At 48.6% G+C, this 23,865-nt stretch overlaps 1 protein-coding gene across 7 annotated transcripts in view; it reads right to left on the bottom strand.

Moving 5' to 3' along the window:
• agtpbp1 (ATP/GTP binding carboxypeptidase 1) overlaps positions 1 to 23,865 on the bottom strand; it is a 426,905-nt gene that overhangs the window by 66,638 nt on the left and 336,402 nt on the right. For all 7 annotated transcript variants that reach the window (XM_068030050.1, XM_068030049.1, XM_068030054.1 and 4 more), the window contains one exon: positions 21,275 to 21,432. In XM_068030050.1, the coding sequence (XP_067886151.1) occupies positions 21,275 to 21,432 (158 nt within the window). The remainder of the gene's footprint in view (positions 1 to 21,274; positions 21,433 to 23,865) is intronic.

Genomic DNA, 23,865 nt, shown 5'->3' on the forward strand with positions numbered 1-23,865 from the left:
TGAGAGAGGGGGAGAGAGAGATAGAGGGAGAGAGAGAGATAGAGAGAGAGAGATAGAGAGAGAGAGAGATAGAGAGAGAGATGGAGACAGAAAGAGAGAGATGGAGACAGAGAGAGAGAGATGGAGACAGAGAGAGAGAGATGGAGACAGAGAGAGAGAGATGGAGACAGAGAGAGAGAGATGGAGACAGAGAGAGCAAAAGGGGGAGAGACAGGCGAGAGAAAACAGTAAACACAGTGGGAAGTGGGAACACTGGAGACATGGGGCGGAGAAAGAAAAGGGGGCGGAGAAAGAAAGGGGGACGGACAGATACAGAGAGAGGGTGGGTGGAGAGGGAGAGAGAGGGTGGGTGGAGAGGGAGAGAGAGGGTGGGTGGAGAGGGAGAGAGAGGGTGGGTGGAGAGGGAGAGAGAGGGGGTGGAGAGGGAGAGAGAGGGGGGGAAGGTGACAGAGAAGGGGAGGGGGAAGGAGGAGAAGGGGGGGGGGGAAGGTGGAGAAGGAGGGGGGGGGGGAAGGTGGAGACGGGGGGTGGGAAGGAGGAGACAGGGGGTTGGGGGGGGGGGGGGAAGAGGAGGAGGAGATGGTGGGGGGGGAGAGAAGGAGGAGACGGGGGGGGGGGGAGAGAAGGAGGAGACGGGGGGGGGGAGAGGAGGCGGAGACGGTGGGGGGGAGAGGAGGCGGAGACGGTGGGGGGGAGAGGAGGCGGAGACGGTGGGGGGGAGAGGAGGCGGAGACGGTGGGGGGGAGAGGAGGCGGAGACGGTGGGGGGGGAGAGGAGGCGGAGACGGTGGGGGGGAGAGGAGGCGGAGACGGTGGGGGGGAGAGGAGGCGGAGACGGTGGGGGGGGAGAGGAGGCGGAGACGGTGGGGGGGAGAGGAGGCGGAGACGGTGGGGGGGGAGAGGAGGCGGAGACGGTGGGGGGGGAGAGGAGGCGGAGACGGTGGGGGGGAGAGGAGGCGGAGACGGTGGGGGAGGAGAGGAGGCGGAGACGGTGGGGGGGGGAGGGAAGGAGGAGACGGTGGGGGGGGGAGGGGAGGAGGAGACGGTGGGGGGGGGGCGAGAATGGGACGGGGGGGGGCGAGAATGGGACGGGGGGGCGAGAATGGGACGGGGGGGGCGAGAATGGGACGGGGGGGGGCGAGAATGGGACGGGGGGCCGAGAATGGGACGGGGGGGCGAGAATGGGACGGGGGGGCGAGAATGGGACGGGGGGGCGAGAATGGGACGGGGGGGGCGAGAATGGGACGGGGGGGCGAGAATGGGACGGGGGGGGCGAGAATGGGACGGGGGGGGCGAGAGGACGGGGGGGCGAGAATGGGACGGGGGGGGGCGAGAATGGGACGGGGGGGGCGAGAATGGGACGGGGGGGCGAGAATGGGACGGGGGGGCGAGAATGGGACGGGGGGGGCGAGAATGGGACGGGGGGGGCGAGAATGGGACGGGGGGGCGAGAATGGGACGGGGGGGCGAGAATGGGACGGGGGGGGGCGAGAATGGGACGGGGGGGGCGAGAATGGGACGGGGGGGGGCGAGAATGGGACGGGGGGGGGCGAGAATGGACGGGGGGGGCGAGAATGGGACGGGGGGGAGAATGGGACGGGGGGGCGAGAATGGGACGGGGGGGGCGAGAATGGGACGGGGGGGGGCGAGAATGGGACGGGGGGGGCGAGAATGGGACGGGGGGGCGAGAATGGGACTGGGGGCGAGAATGGGACGGGGGGGCGAGAATGGGACGGGGGGGGCGAGAATGGGACGGGGGGGGCGAGAATGGGACGGGGGGGCGAGAATGGGACGGGGGGGGCGAGAATGGGACGGGGGGGGCGAGAATGGGACGGGGGGGGCGAGAATGGGACGGGGGGGCGAGAATGGGACGGGGGGGGCGAGAATGGACGGGGGGGGGCGAGAATGGGACGGGGGGGGGCGAGAATGGGACGGGGGGGGCGAGAATGGGACGGGGGGGCGAGAATGGGACGGGGGGGCGAGAATGGGACGGGGGGGGCGAGGAATGGGACGGGGGGGGCGAGAATGGACGGGGGGGGCGAGAATGGGACGGGGGGGGGCGAGAATGGGACGGGGGGGCGAGAATGGGACGGGGGGGGCGAGAATGGGACGGGGGGGGCGAGAATGGGACGGGGGGGGGCGAGAATGGGACGGGGGGGGCGAGAATGGGACGGGGGGGGCGAGAATGGGACGGGGGGGGCGAGAATGGGACGGGGGGGGGCGAGAATGGGACGGGGGGGGCGAGAATGGGACGGGGGGGGGCGAGAATGGGACGGGGGGGGGCGAGAATGGGACGGGGGGGGGCGAGAATGGGACGGGGGGGGGCGAGAATGGGACGGGGGGGGCGAGAATGGGACGGGGGGCGAGAATGGGACGGGGGGGCGAGAATGGGACGGGGGGGGCGAGAATGGGACGGGGGGGGCGAGAATGGGACGGGGGGGGCGAGAATGGGACGGGGGGGGCGAGAATGGGACGGGGGGGCGAGAATGGGACAGGGGGGGCGAGAATGGGACGGGGGGGCGAGAATGGGACGGGGGGGGCGAGAATGGGACGGGGGGGGCGAGAATGGGACGGGGGGGCGAGAATGGGACGGGGGGGGCGAGAATGGGACGGGGGGGGGCGAGAATGGGACGGGGGGGGCGAGAATGGGACGGGGGGGGCGAGAATGGGACGGGGGGGCGAGAATGGGACGGGGGGGGCGAGAATGGGACGGGGGGGGGCGAGAAGGGACGGGGGGGGCGAGAATGGACGGGGGGGGGCGAGAATGGGACGGGTGGGGGCGAGAATGGGACGGGGGGGGCGAGAATGGGACGGGGGGGGCGAGAATGGACGGGGGGGGCGAGAATGGGACGGGGGGGGGGCGAGAATGGACGGGGGGGGCGAGAATGGGACGGGGGGGGCGAGAATGGGACGGGGGGGGCGAGAATGGGACGGGGGGGCGAGAATGGGACGGGGGGGGGCGAGAATGGGACGGGGGGGGCGAGAATGGGACGGGGGGGGGCGAGAATGGGACGGGGGGGGCGAGAATGGGACGGGGGGGGCGAGAATGGGACGGGGGGGGCGAGAATGGGACGGGGGGGGGCGAGAATGGGACGGGGGGGGCGAGATGGGACGGTGGTGGGGGGGGGAGAATGGGACGGGGGTGGGGGGGGGAGAATGGGACGGGGGTGGGGGGGGGAGAATGGGACGGGGGTGGGGGGGGGAGAATGGGACGGGGGTGGGGTGGGGGAAGAATGGGACGGGGGGGGGGGAGAATGGGACGGGGGGGGGGGGAGAATGGGACGGGGGGGGGGGGGAAACGGGAGAATGGGACCGGGGGTGTGAGGGGGGGGGGGGGGGGCGAGGGAGAATGGGACCGGCGGGGGGGGGGGTGGTGGGGGGTGCGGGAGAATCATCATATTAATTAAAGCAAAATACTGCAGATGCTAGAAATCTGAAATAAAAACAAAAAGTGCTGGAAATACTCAGCAGTCTGGCAGCTGTGGGGAGAGAAGCAGAGTTAACGTTTCAGGTCAGTGACCCTTCAGCAGAACCATCATATCTTGTGGAGTATTTCATTTTAGTCAATATCCTTTCATAAACATCAATTGCACTCAGGTATTGATACAGCTACTTTTTTGGAGTTTTTTTGGCACAAATGCTTTTGCTGCAAGTCTAGACCACAAAAGCACTAGACTAGTAGGGAGGGGTTTCCTTTGGTTTCTATTCTCACTTCAGCTTGTGTCCACTAGTTCTGCACTCATGTTTTGAGTCAAATAGTCATTTTATATCTACATTATCTCCCAAATAGTGCAACTTCTTAGAAGTACAATTAAATATTAAAATTCCACTTTATTATTTCAATTTAATTTGAGCTGCCACTTTATTACCTCTATGTCCTTATCCAAAATCAGATTTCAATTCTCTCCTGAGGATTTTACCAGTCATCTTAAAAATCCTCTTAGAAATGATTAACTTTCGAAATTATGGGCAGGTGCCAATCCATCTAAGCCAATACACTGTGCTACAAGAGTATTGGAACATACATTCCCAATTGCTGGTCACATTAGCAAATGCATGATCCTAGTGGTGCCAGTAGGGGGAGGCAAAGTGAAGAGCAGCTGCTTTGCCACAGCGAGAAAAAAGAAATTTACCCACCTTCCTCCAACAGCTCAGCAGTTTAATGGTGATATAGTTCCAAGTCAGGATGCTGTGTGACTTGAAGGGGAACATTTATTTTTTTTATTTTATTTATTTAGAGATACAGCATTGAAACAGGCCCTTCGGCCCACCGAGTCTGTGCTGACCAAGAACCACCCATTTATACTAACCCTTCAGTAATCCCATATTCCCTACCACCTACCTACACTAGGGGCAATTTACAATGGCCAATTTACCTATCACCTGAAAGTCTTTGGCAGTGGGAGGAAACCGGAGCACCCGGCGAAAACCCACGCGGTCACAGGGAGAACTTGCAAACTCCGCACAGGCAGTACCCAGAATTGAACCCGGGTCGCTGGAGCTGTGAGGCTGCGGTGCTAACCACTGCGCCACTGTGCATGTGGTGGAACGTGCATTTGCTGTCCTTGTCCTTCCAGGTGGTAGAGGTCACGGGTTTGGAAGGTGCTGTCTAAGGAGCTTTGGTGCATTGCTGTAGAACATCGTGTCGATGGCACATTCTGCTGCCACTGTGCATCGGTGGTGGAGGGAGTGAATGTTTGTGAATAAGGTGCCAATCAAGTGGGCTGTTTTGTCCTGGATGGTGTCGAGCTTCTTGAGTGTTGTTGGAGCTGCTCCCATCCAGGCAAGTGGAGAGTATTCCAGCACACTCCTGACTTGTGCCTTGTATATGGTGGACAGGCTTTTGGGAATCAGGTGAGTTACTCAGCGCAGGATTCCTAGCCTCTGACCTGCTCTTGTAGCCACGGAATTTATATGGCTACTCCAGTTCAATTTCTGGTCAATGGTAACCCACTGGATGTTGACAGTGGGAGATTCAGCGATGGTAATGCCACTGAATGTCAAGGGGAGATGGTTAGATTCTCTCTTGTTGGAGATGGTCATTGCCTGGCACTTGTGTGACGCGAATGTTACTTGCCACTTATCAGCCCAGCCTGGATATTGTCCAGGTCTTGTTGCATTTCTACACTGACTGCTTCAGTATCTGAGGAGTTGCGAATGGTGCTGAACATTGCGCAACCATCAGCAAACATCCCCACTTCTAACCTTATGATTGAAGGAAGGTCATTGAAGAAGAAGCTGAAGTTGTTTGGGCCTAGGACACTACCCTGAGGAACTCCTGCAGTGATGTCCTGGAAAACCACAGAACCATAGAAAAATTATGGCACAGAAGGAGGCCATTCAGCTCGTCGTGTCCATGCCGGCTTAAAAAAAACTAGCCGCCTTATCTAATGCCACCTTCCAGCACCCAGTCCATAGCCTTGCTGGTTACAGCACTTCAGGTGCATGTCCAAGTACCTTTGAAAAGAATTGAGGGTTTCTGCCTCCACCACCATTCCTGTGAAATACAGACACTCACCACCCTCTGGGTGAAAATGTTTTTCCTCATGTCCCCTCCAATCCTTCTACCAATCACCTTAAATCTGTGCCCCCGGTAATTGACCTCTCCGCTAGGGGAAACAGGTCCTTCCTATCTACTTTATCTAGACCCCTCATAATTTCGTACACCTCTATCAAGTCACCCCTCAGCTTCCTCTGTTCCAAGGAAAATAACCCTAGCCTATCCAATCTTTTCTCATAGATGCAACTTTCGAGCCCTGGCAACATTCTTGTAAATCTCCTCTGTACTCTCTCCAGAGCAATTACGTCCTTTCTGTAACTGTACACAATACTCCTACTGTGGGCTAACCAGCGTTTTATACAGTTCCAGCATTACATCCCTGCTTTTGAATTGTATAGCTCAGCCAATAAAGGAAAGCATTCCATATGCCATCTTCACCACTCTATCCACCTGTCCTGCCACCTTCAGGGACCTGTGGACATGCACTCCAAGGTCTCTCACTTCTTCACATCTCAATATCCTCCCATTTATTGTGTATTCCTTCACTTTATTTGCCCTTTCCAAATGCATTACCTCACACTTTTCTGGATTGAATTCCATTTGCCACTTTTCCGCCCACTCAACCAAACCATTGATATCTTTCTGGAGTCGACGGCTATCCTTTTCACTATCAGCTACATGGCCATACTCAGTCAAATGCTGCTTTGATGTCAAGGGCAGTCATACTCATCTCACCTCTTGAATTCAGCTCTTTTGTACATGCTTGAACCAACGCTGCAATGAGGTCAGGAGCCGAGTGGCCCTGGTGGAACCCAAACTGAGCGTCACTGAGCAGGTTATCGCTAAGCAAGTGCTGCTTGATAGCACTGTTGACAACACCTTCCATCACTTTACTGATGATTGAGTATAGACGGATGGGGTGATAACTGGCTGGATTGGATTTGTCCTGGTTTTGTGTACAGGACATACTTGGGAGATTTTCCACATTGCCTGGTAGAGGCCCGTGTTGTAGCTGTACTGAAATAGCTTGGCTAGGGGTGCGGCAGGTTCTGGAGCACAGGTCTTCAGTACTGTTGTTGGAAGTTATCAGGGCCTATAGCCTTTGCAGTATCCAGTGCTTTCAGTCGTTTCTTGATATCACGTGGAGAGATTCAAATTGGCTGAAGTCTGTCATCTGTGATGCTGGAGACTTCAGGAGGAGGCCGAGATGGATCATCAACTCTGCACTTCTAACTGAAGATTGTTGCAAATGCTTCAGCCTTATCTTTCGCACTGATGTGCTGGGTTCCCCCAACATTGAGGATATTTGTGGAGGGTTGTCAATGTCTGTCAAATTTTCTTCATCCTCAATGTTCATCATTTTTGTTTTTCTTTCTAATTGTTTTCTACCTGTCCACCAGTTTTTAGTGATTTCCGTACATGGACCCCCGAATCCTCTGCTCCTCCAAAATTCCTAGCTTCTCATCAGGTAGAAAAGACGCTGATCTATCTTTCTTAGGTCCAAAGAGGAGTTATGGGGAGGTAGTCACACCTCAGGTATAAGAAGTAGGTAGATGGGTTACCGTCAGGGGAAGGAGAGGGAACCAGCAGGCAGTGCAGGGATCCCCTGTGGCCGTTTCCCTCAACAACAGGTATACCGTTTTGGATACTGTTGCGGGGGACGACTTACCAGGGGTAAGCAATGGGGTACAGGTATCTGGCACAGAGTCTGTCCCTGTTGCTCAGAAGGGAAGGGGGAAGAGGAGCAGAGCATTAGTCATTGGGGACTCCATAGTTAGGGGAACAGATAGGAGGTTCTGTGGGAACGAGAGAGACTCACGGTTGGTGTGTTGCCTCCCAGGTGCCAGGGTTCGTGATGTCTCGGATTGTGTTTTTGGGATCCTTAGGGGGGAGGGGGAGCAGCCCCAAGTCGTGGTCCACACAGGCACCAACGACATAGGTAGGAAGAGAGATGGGGATTTAAGACAGAAATTCAGGGAGCTAGGGTGGAAGCTTAGAGCGAGAACAAACAGAGTTGTTATCTCTGGGTTGTTGCCCGTGCCACGTGATAGCGAAGCGAGGAATAGGGAGAGAGAGGAGTTGAACACGTGGCTGCAGGGATGGTGCAGGAGGGAGGGTTTTGGTTTCCTGGATAATTGGGGCTCTTGCTGGGGTAGGTGGGACCTCTACAAACAGGATGGTCTTCACCTGAACCAGAGGGGTACCGATATCCTGGGGGGGGGAGATTTGCTAGTGCTCTTCGGGAGGGTTTAAACTAATTCAGCAGGGGAATGGGAACCTAAATTGTAGTGCCAGTGTACAGGATGTTGAGAGTAGTGAGGTCAGGGATAAGGTTACAAGGACGCAAGAGGGCACTGGCAAGCAAGAACCTGGTTTAAAGTGTGTCTACTTCAACGCCAGGAGCATCCGGAATAAGGTGGGTGAGCTTGCAGCATGGGTTGGTACCTGGGATCTCGATGTAGTGGCCATTTCGGAGACATGGGTAGAGCAGGGGCAGGAATGGATGTTGCAGGGTCCGGGATTTAGATGTTTCAGTAAGAACAGAGAAGATGGTAAAAGAGGGGGGGGTGTGGCATTGTTAATCAAGGAGAGTATTACAGCGACAGAAAGGACGTTTGAGGACTCATCTACTGAGGTAGTATGGGCCGAGGTTAGAAACAGGAGAGGTGAGGTCACCCTGTTGGGAGTCTTTTATAGACCTCCGAATAGTTCCAGAGATGTAGAGGAAAGGATAGCGAAGATGATTCTCGACAGGGGCGAGAGTAACAGGGTAGTTGTTATGGGGGACTTTAACTTTCCAAATATTGACTGGAAATACTATAGTTCGAGTACTTTAGATGGGTCAGTTTTTGTCCAGTGTGTGCAGGAGGGTTTTCTGACACAGTATGTAGACAGGCCAACCAGGGGCGATGCCACATTGGATTTGGTACTGGGTAATGAACCCGGCCAGGTGTTAGATTTAGATGTAGGTGAGCACTTTGGTGATAGTGATCACAATTTGGTTAGGTTTAACTTAGCGATGGGCAGGGACAGGTATATACCGCAGGGCAAGAATTATAGCTGGGGGAAAGGAAATTATGATGCAATTAGGCAAGATTTAGGATGCGTAGGATGGGGAAGGAAACTGCAGGGGATGGGAACAATCGAAATGTGGAGCTTATTCAAGGAGCAGCTACTGCGTGTCCTTGATAAGTATGTACCTGTGAGGCAGGGAGGAAGTTGTCGAGCGAGGGAGCCGTGGTTTACTAAAGAAGTTGAAGCGCTTGTCAAGAGGAAGAAGAAGGCTTATGTTAGGATGAGACGTGAAGGCTCAGTTAGGGCGCTTGAGAGTTACAAGCTAGCCAGGAAGGATCTAAAGGGAGAGCTAAGAAGAGCAAGGAGAGGACACGAGAAGTCATTGGCGGATAGGATCAGGGAAAACCCTAAGGCTTTCTATAGGTATATCAGGAATAAAAGAATGACTAGAGTTAGATTAGGGCCAATCAAGGATAGTAGTGGGAAGTTGTGTGTGGAATCAGAGGAGATAGGGGAAGTGTTAAATGAATATTTTGCGTCAGTATTTACAGTAGAGAAAGAAAATGTTGTCGAGGAGAATACTGAGATTCAGGCTACTAGGCTAGATGGGATTGAGGTTCACAAGGAGGAGGTGTTAGCAATTTTGGAAAGTGTGAAAATAGATAAGTCCCCTGGGCCAGATGGGATTTATCCTAGGATTCTCTGGGAAGCTAGGGAGGAGATTGCAGAGCCTTTGTCCTTGATCTTTATGTCGTCATTGTCGACAGGAATAGTGCCGGAAGACTGGAGGATAGCAAATGTTGTCCCCTTGTTCAAGAAGGGGAGTAGAGACAGCCCTGGTAATTATAGACCTGTGAGCCTTACTTCGGTTGTGGGTAAAATGTTGGAAAAGGTTATAAGAGACAGGATTTATAATCATCTAGAAAAGAATAAGTTCATTAGCGATAGTCAGCACGGTTTTGTGAAGGGTAGGTCGTGCCTCACAAACCTTATTGAGTTTTTCGAGAAGGTGACTAAACAGGTGGATGAGGGTAAAGCAGTGGATGTGGTGTATATGGATTTCAGTAAGGCGTTTGATAAGGTTCCCCACGGTAGGCTATTGCAGAAAATACGGAAGTATGGGGTTGAAGGTGATTTAGAGCTTTGGATCAGAAATTGGCTAGCTGAAAGAAGACAGAAGGTGGTGGTTGATGGCAAATGTTCATCCTGGAGTTTAGTTACTAGTGGTGTACCGCAAGGATCTGTTTTGGGGCCACTGCTGTTTGTCATTTTTATAAATAACCTGGAAGAGGGTGTAGAAGGGTGGGTTAGTAAATTTGCGGATGACACGAAGGTCGGTGGAGTTGTGGATAGTGCCGAAGGATATTGTAGGGTACAGAAGGACATAGATAGGCTGCAGAGCTGGGCTGAGAGATGGCAAATGGAGTTTAATGCGGAAAAGTGTGAGGTGATTCACTTTGGAAGGAGTAACAGGAATGCAGAGTACTGGGCTAATGGGAAGATTCTTGGTAGTGTAGATGAACAGAGAGATCTTGGTGTCCAGGTACATAAATCCCTGAAGGTTGCTACCCAGGTTAATAGGGCTGTTAAGAAGGCATATGGTGTGTTAGCTTTTATTAGTAGGGGGATCGAGTTTCGGAGCCACGAGGTCATGCTGCAGCTGTACAAAACTCTGGTGAGACTGCACCTGGAGTATTGCGTGCGGTTCTGGTCACCACATTATAGGAAGGATGTGGAAGCTTTGGAAAGGGTGCAGAGGAGATTTACTAGGATGTTGCCTGGTCTGGAGGGAAGGTCTTACGAGGAAAGGCTGAGGGACTTGAGGTTGTTTTCGTTGGAAAGAAGGAAGAGGAGAGGTGACTTAATAGAGACATATAAGATAATCAGAGGGTTAGATAGGGTGGATAGCGAGAGTCTTTTTCCTCGGATGGTGATGGCAAACACGAGGGGACATAGCTTTAAGTTGAGGGGTGATAGATATAGGACAGATGTCAGAGGTAGTTTCTTTACTCAGAGAGTAGTAGGGGCGTGGAACGCCCTGCCTGCAGCAGTAGTAGACTCGCCAACTTTAAGGGCATTTAAGTGGTCATTGGATAGACATATGGATGAAAATGGAATAGTGTAGGTCAGATGGTTTCACAGGTCGGCGCAACATCGAGGGCCGAAGGGCCTGTACTGCGCTGTAATGTTCTAATCTAAACCTCAAGCTGAACTCTATCTGCCACAGTTTTCACTTAATCTATCAATATCTCTGCAACTTTCTGCTCCTATCTACACTATTTACTGTGCCACCTAACATAGTGTCATCAGCAAACTTAGATATATGGCTCCCAATCCTTCATCTAAGTCATTGATAAATATAGTGAAAAGCTGAATCCCAGTACAAGTTCCTGCCAATTGGAGTACATACCCATTATCCCTACTCTGTTGCCCAATTCCGAACCAATTCCCCGCCCATGACAACAGGTTGCCTTCAATTCCATAGCTTTAATTTTTGCTAACAGTCTCAAACCACTTGGAGACAAAAAGTTCTGATAATATTGCTATAAATCGAGGCTTCTGAGATGAGTGGATGATATTCTTATATAAAGTAGAGACCCTCTATTACTCGCTGAGTAACCTCAGCTACGAGGACAGCAGCCTGTGCATTCACAGTGCACTGACAGTTAAAGTCCCATTGTGTCACTGAATTAGAAATTTTAGGTAGCCTAAGACAAGCCCATTAAAAATATTTGCTTTTAATGCTTTGAGGTAAGATGATGGCGAGCAGAGAGTAGGAATGTAGCTCCAGTTTCTGTAGTTGGAGAGACAATAAAATTATGCAAACAATTTATTTAATAGGCTTCATCCTCATAGAGGCAACATTAAGCAATGTGTCTAAATTAGGGTACACTGCACTTAATTTCATATACACTTCATTGGAACAAAACCATAAAACTCCATATCTCAAAAATCACTATTAAGATGTCTAAAATAAGGAATAATAAGTTGATGATCAAGTTATAGTACTTAATATCGGAAAGTGAATAATTTGTGCATTATTTATACTAACAGCATAGAATCATATAATAGTTACAGCACAGGAGGCCATTCAGCCCTTCATGTCCATGCCAGCTCTCTAAGAATAACCAGCTCGTCCTACTTCTCTGCCCTTTCCCCGTAGATCTGCAAATTCTCTCTCTTTAGATTAATTGTCCAATTTCCCTTATGGTGAATTTTGCTGAAGATGCTAAATGTGAACCATTTCACTATCTTCATTAACATTTAACAAAACACTGTAGTTATGTTGAGGTATCTACACCTACCTTGCCACAAAATTTATAAATATACATTTTACTATTAAATTATTAGAATTAAAAACAGCCTCTTTTTAAATTCCCACCGTAATGCAATGCGTGTATTCTCCAAACTCAACCTCCATATACATACAGTTGACTTATTTAACTTGAGGGTGGGAGGAATGGAAGGGGAAGGGAAAGACCCATGGAGATACATCCCCTTCTCTCCTATCACACAAAAATCGTGCAATGATGTAGTTTTTGCGCCGGTTCCAAAGTGAATACATTCTCCTTTCAGTCTCACGTCTTCATTTGAAGAAGGCAACAGCTGAGAGCAAGTTGATGCACTGTGGCAAAGGAGAGAACCAAGGAACAGGCTGGAAATTTGAACAATTCCCAAAGAATAAGGAAGACCACCCAAGGTATGTAATGTAATCTGATGTTCCTTTTCATATGATTAATCTCCACACACAAATCGAAAATAGCATAGTACGACAAATGGAATTAGGATGATTTATGGCTTATTAAGCAGGCTTGGAGATCTTCAGTGCTACAAACCTACTTATAGTCAGATCAATGACAGTGCTTAATAAAAGCATGTAGATTACTCTATATGGTTGCACACATTCAGATAGAGGCCAGAGACATCCTTTGTCTCATCTTTTCCTGGTGGTATATCACCAGCTAAAGAGAAGCACAATAAAATACATTGCTACATACACAAGGCTTAGTAAAGGGTGCCTGGACCAGCAGCTGTCTTCAATTTATTGTATACAGAACAAGAAAGCTGCAGAAGCATAAATAAAATTAACTTAATGCAAAAATAACAGAACAAGTTCTGAAGTCAAAAACGATCAACCATTGTGCAGAAATGGAAGAGTTTGCAAACAGATTAGGCTAAAATAACAGAATTTTACCACAAAATCACCAATGTGGACAATGAAAAATATTTAACTGCACTGCTAAAAGAACAGCTGCAATGACAGGATAAAAGAAACTGAATGCAAAATGAAAATAAGGTTCCACATGGAGAAACAAGAGAGGAAGGAAAAACTCAGAGAAAACCATGAGTTTGTATGGTTCCAGCTTGCTTCCAACTTCTTAAAAAAGAGAGCAACCAAATACTTCCGTCTTTCCTTTCCCAATTTAAATGGTGACCAATTTATTTGTATATAGCAGCTGAAAGAAAGAAATGGAACCACAGCCTTGCTTAGAATTGTTTCTCTCTCTATTGGAAACCCTCTGATGCCACAGTGGTTAAATGTACCATGCAGTAATTAGAATTGGATTGTCCTAGATTTGATTCTTCATCTGGGCTGATTGTGGAGTTGCGACAATTGGCCTCAAAGCTCCGACAGTAGGAACAAAAATAAAATCAGTGAAAGCTCCATCACTGATCACTATCCAGGTGCCACTGCTAGAATTTGTGACGAAGTGGATGATGGGCAAAAACACTGCCACACAAGTGCCAGGCAATGACCATCTCCAATAAGAACCTAACCATCTTTCCTTGACATTCAATGGCATTACGATCGCTGAATCCCCCACAATCAACATCCTAGGGGTTACCACTGACCAGAAACAGAACCGGAGTAGCCATATAAATACCGTGGCTACAAGAGCAAGTCAGAGGCTAGGAATCCTCCTGACTCCCCAGAGCCTGTCCACCATCTACAAGGCACAAGTCAGGAGTGTGATGGAATACTCTCTACTTGCCTGGCTGGGTGCAGCTTCAGCAACGCTCAAGAAGCTCGACACCATCCAGGACAAAGCAGCCCGCTTGATTGGCACCCCATCCACCAACATTCACTCCCTCCACCACCAACACACAGTGGCAGCAGTGTGTACCATCTACAAGATGAACTGCAGCAACGCACCAAGGCTCTTTAGACAGCACCTGCCAAACCTGCGACCTCTACCAATTAGAAGGACAAGGACAGCAAATGCATGGGAACACCACCACCTGCAAGTTCCCCTCCAAGCCACACACCATCCTGACTTGGAACTATATCGCCATTCCTTCACTGTCGCTGGGTCAAAATCCTGGAATTCCCTTCCTAACAGCACTGTGGGTATACCTACTTCACATGGACTGCAGCGATTCAAGAAGGCAGCTCACCACCATCTTCTCAACGGCAATTAGGGATGGGCGATAAATTACTGGCCTAGCCAGCGACACCACATCCCATGAATGGATAAAAAAAAACAGGATACATCTCAGTTGTCACGTTCCCCTCCCTCAATCAAATAGCCTGCCATTCGCCACCTAGACTTATCATTAAAGAACGGTAATTTGGGCTATGGACTGTGTATTGCTCCAGTACCCATGGAATCAAATGTCAGCATCTGCAGAAAAAAAGGAACTGTATTTTTTTAATTCTGTTTTGTTTTTTTACATGTTATTAATGCTTACTTAAAGGAAATGAGCTTATCTTCTATTAGCAAAGATTGGCAGAACCATTCTTGGCACATACAAGTGGATGACGGATGAATGCACTTATATGACCACTGCAGGCTTTCCCTTTGCAACTGGGGAAAGGTGGAAAAGGTTAACAAAAATATACTGTAAAAAGGCACAGATGAAAAGAGATATTAGCACACTCTGACACCAGGTAATAGAAACATAGAAAATAGGAGCAGGAGTAGGCCATTCGGCCCTGCTCTGCCATTCAAAAAAGGTCATGGCTGATTGTCTAATTCAGTACCCTGTTCCCGCTTTCTCCCCATATCCCTTGATCCCTTTGACATTAAGAAATATATCATCTCCTTCTTGAATATATTTAATGACTTGGCCTCCACTGCCTTCTGCGGTAGAGAATTTCACAGGTTCACCACCCTCTGAGTGAAGATATTTCTCCTCATCTCGGTTCTAAAGCTATGAAGAGAGGTTGAATAAATTAGGATTATTTTCATTAGAAAGACGGAGGTTGAGGGGGGACCTGATTGAGGTGTACAAAATCATGAGAGGTATAGACAGGGTGGATAGCAAGAAGCTTTTTCCCAGAGTGGGGATTCAATTACTAGGGGTCACGAGTTCAAAGTGAGAGGGGAAAAGTTTAGGGGGGATATGCGTGGAAAGTTCTTTACGCAGAGGGTGGTGGGTGCCTGGAACGCGTTGCCAGCGGAGGTGGTAGACGCGGGCACGATAGCGTCTTTTAAGATGTATCTAGACAGATACATGAATGGGCAGGAAGCAAAGAGATACAGACCCTTAGAAAATAGGCGACATGTTTAGATAGAGGATCTGGATCGGCGCAGGCTTGGAGGGCCGAAGGGCCTGTTCCTGTGCTGTAATTTTCTTTGTTCTTTAAATGGCATACCCCATATCCTGTGACCTCTGGTTCTGGATTTCCCCAGCCATTGGGAATATCCTCCCTGCATCTAGACTGCCTAGTACTGTTCCATGAGATCTCCTCCCATTCTTCTAAACTCTAGTGAATATAGGCCTAGTCGACCCAATCTCTCCTCATACGTCAATCCTCCATCCCAGGAATCAGCCTAGTGAATCTCTTTTGCACTCCCTCCAAGGCAAGAACATCCTTCCTAAGGAGACCAAAACTGCACATAATACTCCAGATGTGGTCTCACCAAGGCCCTGCATAACTGCAGTAAGACATGCTTGCTCCTGTACTCAAATCCCCTTGCAATGAAGGCCAACATACCATTCGCCTTCCTAATTGCTTGCTGCACCTGAATGCTTGCTTTCAGCGACTTGGTGTACAAGGACACCCAGGTCTCGTTGCACCTCCCCTTTTCCCAATCTATCACCATTCAGATAATAAATCTGCCTTTCCATTTTTGCAACCAAAGTGGATAACCTCACATTTATCCACGTTACACTGCATCTGCCATGTATTTGCCCACTCACCCAACTTGTCCAAATCAGATTGGAGCCACTTCGCATCCTCCTCACAGCTCATATTCCCCCCCAGGTTTGTGTCGCCTGCAAACTTGGAAATGCTACATTTAGTTCCCTCACCCAATTCATTAATATATATTATGAATTGGTGGGGCCCAAGCACTGATCCCTATGGTACCCCACTAGTCACTGCCTGCCACCCGGAAAAAGACCCGTTTATTCCTACTCTCTGTTTCCTGTCTGTCAACCAATTCTCAATCCATGCCGGTATATTACCCCCAATCCCATGTGCTATAATTTTGCTCACTAACCTCTTATGTGGGACCTTATCAAAAGCCTTCTTAAAATCCAAATACACCACATTCACTGGTTCTCCCTTATCTATTCTACTAGTTACATTCTCAAAAAACTTCAGTAAGAATTGTTAAGCATGACTTTCCTTTCGTAAACCCAATCCTGTTTATGCTTTCTAGGTGTTCTGCTATCACATCCTTTATAATAGACTCTAGCATTTTCCCCACTACTGATGAAAGGCTAACTGGTCTGTAGTTCCCCGTTTTTTCCCCCTCCCTCCTTTTTTAAATAGTGTGGTTACATTTGCAACCCTCCAATCTGTAGGAACTGCTCCAAAGTCTATAGAATTTTGGAAGATGACCACTAATGTATCTGCTATTTCCAGGGCCACTTCCTTTAGTACTCTGGGTGTAGATTATCAGGCCCTGGGGATTTGTCAGCCTTTAACCCCATTAATTTCCCTAGCACTTTTTTTCTACTAATACTGATTTCCTTCAGTTCCTCCCTCTCATTAGACCTTCGGTTCCATAACATTTCTTGGCGGTTATTTGTGAAGACAGAACCAAAGCATGTGTTTAATTGTTCTGCCATTTCTTTGTTCCCCTTTATAGTTTCCCCCGTTTCTGACTGTAAGGGACCTACATTTGTCTTTACTAATCTTTTTCTCCTCACTTATTTAATGAAGCTTTTACAGTCAATTTTTATGTTCCCCATAAGTTTACTCTTATACTCTATTTTCCCCTGCTTAATCAACCTCTTTGTCCTCCTTTGCTGAATTGTAAACTGCTCCCAATCCTCAGACACTTGCTGCTTTTTCTGGCAATTTTATATGCCTCTTCTTTGGATCTAATACTATCCCTCATTTCTTTTCTAAGCCACGGTTGAGCCACCTTGCTTGTTTTATTTTTGCGCCAGACAGTAATGAATAATTGTTGTAATTCATGCACACGTTCTTGAAATATTATCCATTGCCTATCCACCGTCAACCCTTTTAGTAAGGTTCCCCAATCTATCAGAGCCAACTTGCGCTTCTTACCTTCGTAGTTTCCTTTATTTGGATTCAGGACCCTAGTATCAGATTCAAATACTTCACTCTCCATCTTAATGAAGAATTCCATCATGTTATGGTCGCTCCTCCCCAAGGGACCCCGCACAACAAGATTGTTAATCAATCCTTTCTCATTGCACAATACCCAGTCTAGGATAGCCTTTTCTCTAGTTGGTTCCTCAACGTATTGGTCTAAAAAACCATCACGTATACACTCCGGGAAATCCTCCTCCACAGTATTATTGCTAATTTGCTTTGACCAATCTATATGTGGATTAAAGTGACCCATGATTACAGTTGTACCCTTATTGCATGCATCTCTAATTTCCTGTTTAATGCAATCCCTTACATCTCCACTACTGTTTGGGGGCCTATATACAACCCCTACCAATGTTTTCTGCCCCTTGGTGTTTGTTAGCTCCACCCAAAAAGATTCCACAACATGATTTTCCGAGCCAATATCCTTCCTCACTATTGCATTGATTTCCACCTTTACTAACAACGCTACCCCTCCTCCTATCCCTTTTTGCCTGTCCTTCCTAAATATTGAATACCCCTGGATGTTCAGTTCCCATCCTTGGTCACCTTGCAGCCATGTCTCCGTAATCGCTACTATATCATAACCGTTTATATCTATTTGCACTGTTAATCCCTCGACCTTATTGCGAATGCTCCATGCATGAAGGCGCAATGCCTTTAGACTTGTCTTTTTAACATTGTTAGTCATCTTAGCTTTATTTTGCACTACAGCCCCACTTGTTTCTCGCTCTTGTTTTCTCTGCCTTCCACTGTTGCTTCATACCTTTCTGTCGTTCACTTCTATCCTTGTTTCCCTGCTCAGATTCCCATCTCCCTGTTATTGAACAACTGAAGAAAATGATCTCAAAATACTCTTGCAACTTCAACACTACCTGACCTCAACTACCATAGTTAAAAAAAATTTGTAATTCCTTTTGGAGCAGAATGATAGAATAATTAGTACATCTGTTATTATGTTCAATGATACTCCTGTTAACTGGGAAAGTAGACCATACCCTTGTAGTTCAGCAGTGCAATGCGCTTAGCGGCTATGACAGGTTCCAGCTCTTCAAAGTGAGATCGAAACCAGTCTGCATTCCGCTTCACGCGTTTGCCATAGGTGGTCATAGCTGACTCACAGATGGCGTCTCTGATGTGGGCCCACTTGGTCTCTGCATCCCCTGTGGGAGTGTTTTGAAGGGCTTTTTCAAGTGAATTTAGAAATTTTTGTAACAGCTGTGGATAAGAAATTCTGCACGTGTTGATGCGCGGGTGGCCCTTCTGCTTGGAGTGATGCAGCTTCTTTGGTTTGAGTCTAACCTTGCTGCACACCAGGGAGTGGTTGGTGTCGCAGTCCGCACTGTGGAAGCTGCGTGTGGTTTGAATGCTGTTTAAAGAGGCTCGCCTTGTGACGATGAGGTCCGGCTGGTGCCAACGACGCGATCTTGGGTGCCTCCAAGAAACCTGGTGACAGGGTTTATTGTGAAAGAACGAGTTGGTGATGCAGAGGTTATGATAGGTACACAACTCAAGCAGTATCTGTCCATTCTCATTCATCCTTCCAATGCCATAGCGCCCAAGGCAGGAGGGCCATGAGTCATGGTCGGCCCCAACCCTGGCATTAAAGTCCCGCAGCAGGAACAGATGTTCGGTATTGGGGATGCCACTAATGATATTATGGAGTTCCTCATAGAACTGGTCTTCAGCTTCAGGTGGGGAGCAGAGTGTTGGAGCATAGATGCTGAGTAGGTGTACTGGACCAGAGGCGGTGAGCAGTCGGATGGACAGTATGCGTTCTGAGCGATTTGAAGGTGGCTCTATCATGCTGAACTACAAGAAAGCCCCCAGCGAGTTGACATCCGTAGCACTTAAAACAGCCATAAGCGCTGCACAAAGAACAGCCAGGCGCTGCGCAAATAACTACTGGCAACACCTATACAGTAATATTCAGCTGACCTCAGACACCGGAAACATCAGAGGAATGCATGATGGCATTAAGAGAGCTTTTGGACCAACCATCAAAAAGATCGCCCCCCTCAAATCTAAATCAGGGGACACAATCACTGACCAACGCAAGCAAATGGACCGCTGGGTTGAGCACTACCTAGAACTGTACTCCAGGGAAAATGTTGTCACTGAGACCGCCCTCAATGCAGCCCAGCCTCTGCCAGTCATGGATGAGCTGGACGTACAGCCAACAAAATAGAAACTCAGTAATGCCATGATTCTCTAGCCAGTGGAAAAGCCCCTGGGAAGGACGGCATTACCCCTGAAATAATTAAGAGTGCCAAGCCTGCTATACTCTCAGCACTCTACGAACTGCTTTGCCTGTGTTGGGATGAGGGAGCAGTACCACAGGACATGCGCGATGCCAATATCATCACCCTCTATAAAAACAAAGGTGACTGCAACAACTACCGTGGAATCTCCCTGCTCAGCATAGTGGGGAAAGTCTTCGCTCGAGTGGCTTTAAACAGGCTCCAGAAGCTGGCCGAGCATGTCTATCCTGAGGCACAGTGTGGCTTTTGAGCAGAGAGATCGACCATTGACATGCTGTTCTCCCTTCGCCAGCTACAGGAGAAATGCCGCGAACAACAGATGCCCCTCTACGTTGCTTTCACTGATTTCACCAAAGCCTTTGACTTCGGCAGCAGACGTGGTCTCTTCAGACTACTAGAAAAGATCGGATGTCCACCAAAGCCACTAAGTATCATCACCTCATTCCATGACAATATGAAAGGCACAATTCAGCATAGCTGCGCCTCATCAGACCCCTTTCCTATCCTGAGTGGCGTGAAACAGGGCTGTGTTCTCGCACCTACACTGTTTGGGATTTTCTTCTCCCTACTGCTCTCACATGCGTTCAAGTCTTCAGAAGAAGAAATTTTCCTCCACGCAAGATCAGGTGGCAGGTTGTTCAACCTTGCCCGTCTAAGAGCGAAGACCAAAGTATGGAAAGTCCTCATCAGGGAACTCCTCTTTGCTGACAATGCTGCATTAACATCTCACACTGAAGAGTGTCTGCAGAATCTCATCAACAGGTTTGCGGCTGCCTGCAACAAATTTGGCCTAACCATCAGCCTCAAGAAAACAAACATCATGGGACAGGACGTCAGAAATGCTCCATCCATCAATATCGGCGACCACGCTCTGGAAGTGGATCAAGAGTTCGCCTACCTAGGTTCAACTATCACCAGTAACCTGTCTCTTGATGCAGAAATCAACAAGCGCATGGGAAAGGCTTCCACTGCTATGTCCAGACTGGCCAAGAGAGTGTGGGAAAATGGCGCACTGACACGGAACACAAAAGTCCACGTGTATCAAGCCTGTGTCCTCAGTACCTTGCTCTACGGCAGCGAGGCCTGGATAACGTATGTCAGCCAAGAGCGACGTCTCAATTCATTCCATCTTCGCTGCCTCCGGAGAATCCTTGGCATCAGGTGGCAGGACCGTATCTCCAACACAGAAGACCTTGAGGCAGTCAACATCCCCAGCTTATACACACTACTGAGTCAGCGGCGCTTGAGATGGCTTGGCCATGTCAGTCACATGGAAGATGGCAGGATCCCCAAGGACACATTGTACAGCGAGCTCGCCACTGGTATCAGACCCACCAGCCATCCATGTCTCCGCTTTAAAGACGTCTGCAAATGCGACATGAAGTCCTGTGACAGTGATCACAAGTCGTGGGAGTCAGTTGCCAGCGATCGCTGGAGCTGGCGGGCAACCATAAAGGCGGGGCTAAAGTGTGGCGAGTCGAAGAGACTTAGCAGTTGGCAGGAAAAAAGACAGAAGCGCAAGGGGAGCGCCAACTGTGACAACCAATTTTATCTGCAGCACCTGTGGAAGAGTCTGTCACTCTGGTATTTGCCTTTATAGCCACTCCAGGCGCTGCTCCACAAACCACTGACCACCTGCAGGCGCTTACCCATTGTCTCCCGAGACAAGGAGGCCAAAGAAGAAGAAGAAGACCATACCCAAAATTAAAAAAATTACAATTATGATTCCGATATCCGTGATAAGTAAATGGTTTTGTGGGAGTAATTAACAGTACGCCAAACTCAAATCACAATTTTTTAATTTAAAAAATATGCAGATTGGATTGCAGGGAAAAATTAATTTTCCAGGGTTGTATTAAACATTTGGCTATTGGTTTCCAAAAATCTTGAGACCAAAATTTTCTTATCAGACTCTTACAAGAGCTACCCAGTTTGCATTAATTTTACCATATTCCAACCTGCTAGAAAATTAGGTGAGGTCCTACCTGGTGACATTGCATCTGGTGTCAATCAAATCACTTTCCACATCCAGGAGGCCGGGAGGCAATCTGCATTCCACAGATGTCAGCCTCTTCAGGCGTAGAAGGCCAATGCAGAATTTAGCTCCCATCTCTTCTAGTTGTCTTGTCCCTATCTGCTGGCCCTTTCAAACAAAATACATGGAATAAATGCACAGAACAAGGTACATTACTGCTAGTGTGGTGCTGGTCATTCTTTCATTTCATGTTTTATTGATATTTTTTGACTTTTTTTTCTAGTTCTGTCCTAATCATTGTGCAACAAAGATTTGTGCACATTTCAGGGTCTAAATGCTTCAAGTACTTACACAAGCTACATTTTTAAACATATCAGGGTTGATCTTTCTCTCCTGATTCTGTCTGGGAGTAAATAGTGCGGAGTACATCTGAAGCCATTGCACCTGGGGCTTAAGAGTTCAGCATCCGAACTTCTTCATGGCTTATTTAGAACAAGGGTGAACATTATTGGCTGAATCCGTAAAGAAAGGAGAAAATCTAGGCACCTCCTAGACTCTAAAGGCAGCTTTCATCAAAAGACAGAGTGGAAGCCCCTTAAAAGAACAATTTTTCAGGATTTCCTGGTGCACGGAACATCACATATTAAATATAGCTGCTGAAGTGGAATATTGGTGACAACTCAAATTCATAACAGGGATGAAACTTGTAATTTTTATTTCTGTGGTCCTTTCTTTCAGTGAGATGACCCTAGTGAACATGTTGCCGTGCCATGGCTATGATGGCAATGGCATTCAAGGCAGAAGTCAGGGTGCCAAAGCATTCCATCTTGGAAAGAGCTGGTAAGAGTGCTGTATAGTGGTGGCAGGCAACAGTCAGAGATGTGTGAATAGGAGGTGGTTTTGTTTGACTCTAAAGCTTCTCTTTTATTCAAGGTCGCATGGGGCAATTGTACAGTTTGGTGGAGGTGGGATTCCTACGGTGAGGTAAGGAAACTGTTATTAGAGGCTCAGGTGGATGACTGCAGTAGCTATTGAGGGGGCTTGTCGTTGTTACCCTTCATCTGTCTCAAAGTGAGCTAGGTCATAAATGGCAACTGGGCGGCACAGTATTGTCAACGTGGTTTCCATCATTTTTGTAAAATACGAACACAGCATTCTGAAATAAGTCATAAAGCATTTATTAAAAAAGACAAAAATAAAGATCCTTTGTGATAAAAACCAGTCTGTCCCTTATGTAGAAAAGTGCCTCAACAACAGATTAGGTTTTATTAGCACCAGCTTTTATGGAGGCTGTTTGCCCTGATCTGTACCTGGCGCTATTAAAAACAAATCTAGGTGTAGAGCCTGCTGGCATTCATTTCCATATAATTTATAAAAAAACTTTTTTGCGCAGCGACTGGTTAAGGTCTGGAATGCGCTGCCTGAGAGTGTGGTGGAGGCAGGTTCAATTGAAGCATTCAAAAGGTTATATGGAAAGAAAGAATGTGCAGGATTACGGGGGGAAGGCGGGGAATGACACAAAGTGAATTGCTCTTTCGAGGAGCTGGTGCAGACATGATGGGCTGAATGGCCTCCTTCTGCACTGTAAGAATTCCGTGATTCTATTAGCTTCAGCTCATCAAAAACTCTCATCCTAAAATATCCTATCCCTTTCACCCAATCCCATCCTTGCTAGTCTACATTAGCTGCAGATACACAGACACCTCAAATCCAGAATTCTCAACCTCATGTTTAAATCTGTTCGTGATCGAACCTCTGTTCCACTCAAACTGGCCTTTAGTGCAATCCCCTCCTTAGCATCATTGGTGGCTGTGCCTTCAGACATCTAGCCCCAGTCTCTGAAATTCCCTTTTCCTCATTTAAGGCCCTCCCTAAAATGAACATCTTTGATCAAGCACTTGGTCATCCCTTCTTATATCTCCAGCTTTATCTTGCCTTCCATTATTGTCAGATTATGCCTCTGTGAAATGCCTTGGGACATTTTTCCACCGTCAGCATCTGATAAAGGGTCAACACCCAAAATGCTAACATCTTTTAAAACTGGGTGGAATCTTATCATTGCCACAGCATTCCCAATGGCGGAGGTTAACTTCCGCTCCCACTGCAAATCCTGTTTCCCTCGCGATTTTGTATTTAAATTATCCATGCAGCGACAGGCACGGGGAACACGTGGGATCATGCGGCGGGGGCAGCTTTTCATTGATTGAAGCCACCGTCACTGCCCCGAGCACCATAATTGCCACAGATATAAAACATTGTGCTTCCAGTCTCAAGGAGCAGCAGCCTTCCTTTCATGTAAGTCTCTTCAGAATAACTTGGCTGAAGCTTTCACTGAAATCAAAATGTTTTTGCCTCCCTTATTTTGTGAAAGTCACCACCAACTTCATATCATTTATTTTCCCTACAACCAAAGTGATTGACATGGCTACCAGCAGGCAGCGTCCCGCCCCACGGTTCAGTGATGCCTCCTTGCAGGTACATTTCCAGGCCGTCAGGGAAAGGCAGGAGATCCTCTTCCCTACAGATGGAGTCAGAAGTCCCTCCCGCCTCACCAAGGCGGCCTGGATGGAGGTAGCGGAGGAGATCTCGAACCATGGGGTA

This window comes from Heterodontus francisci, chromosome 4 (genome assembly GCF_036365525.1).
Source record: "Heterodontus francisci isolate sHetFra1 chromosome 4, sHetFra1.hap1, whole genome shotgun sequence".
Lineage (NCBI taxonomy): Eukaryota > Metazoa > Chordata > Chondrichthyes > Heterodontiformes > Heterodontidae > Heterodontus > Heterodontus francisci.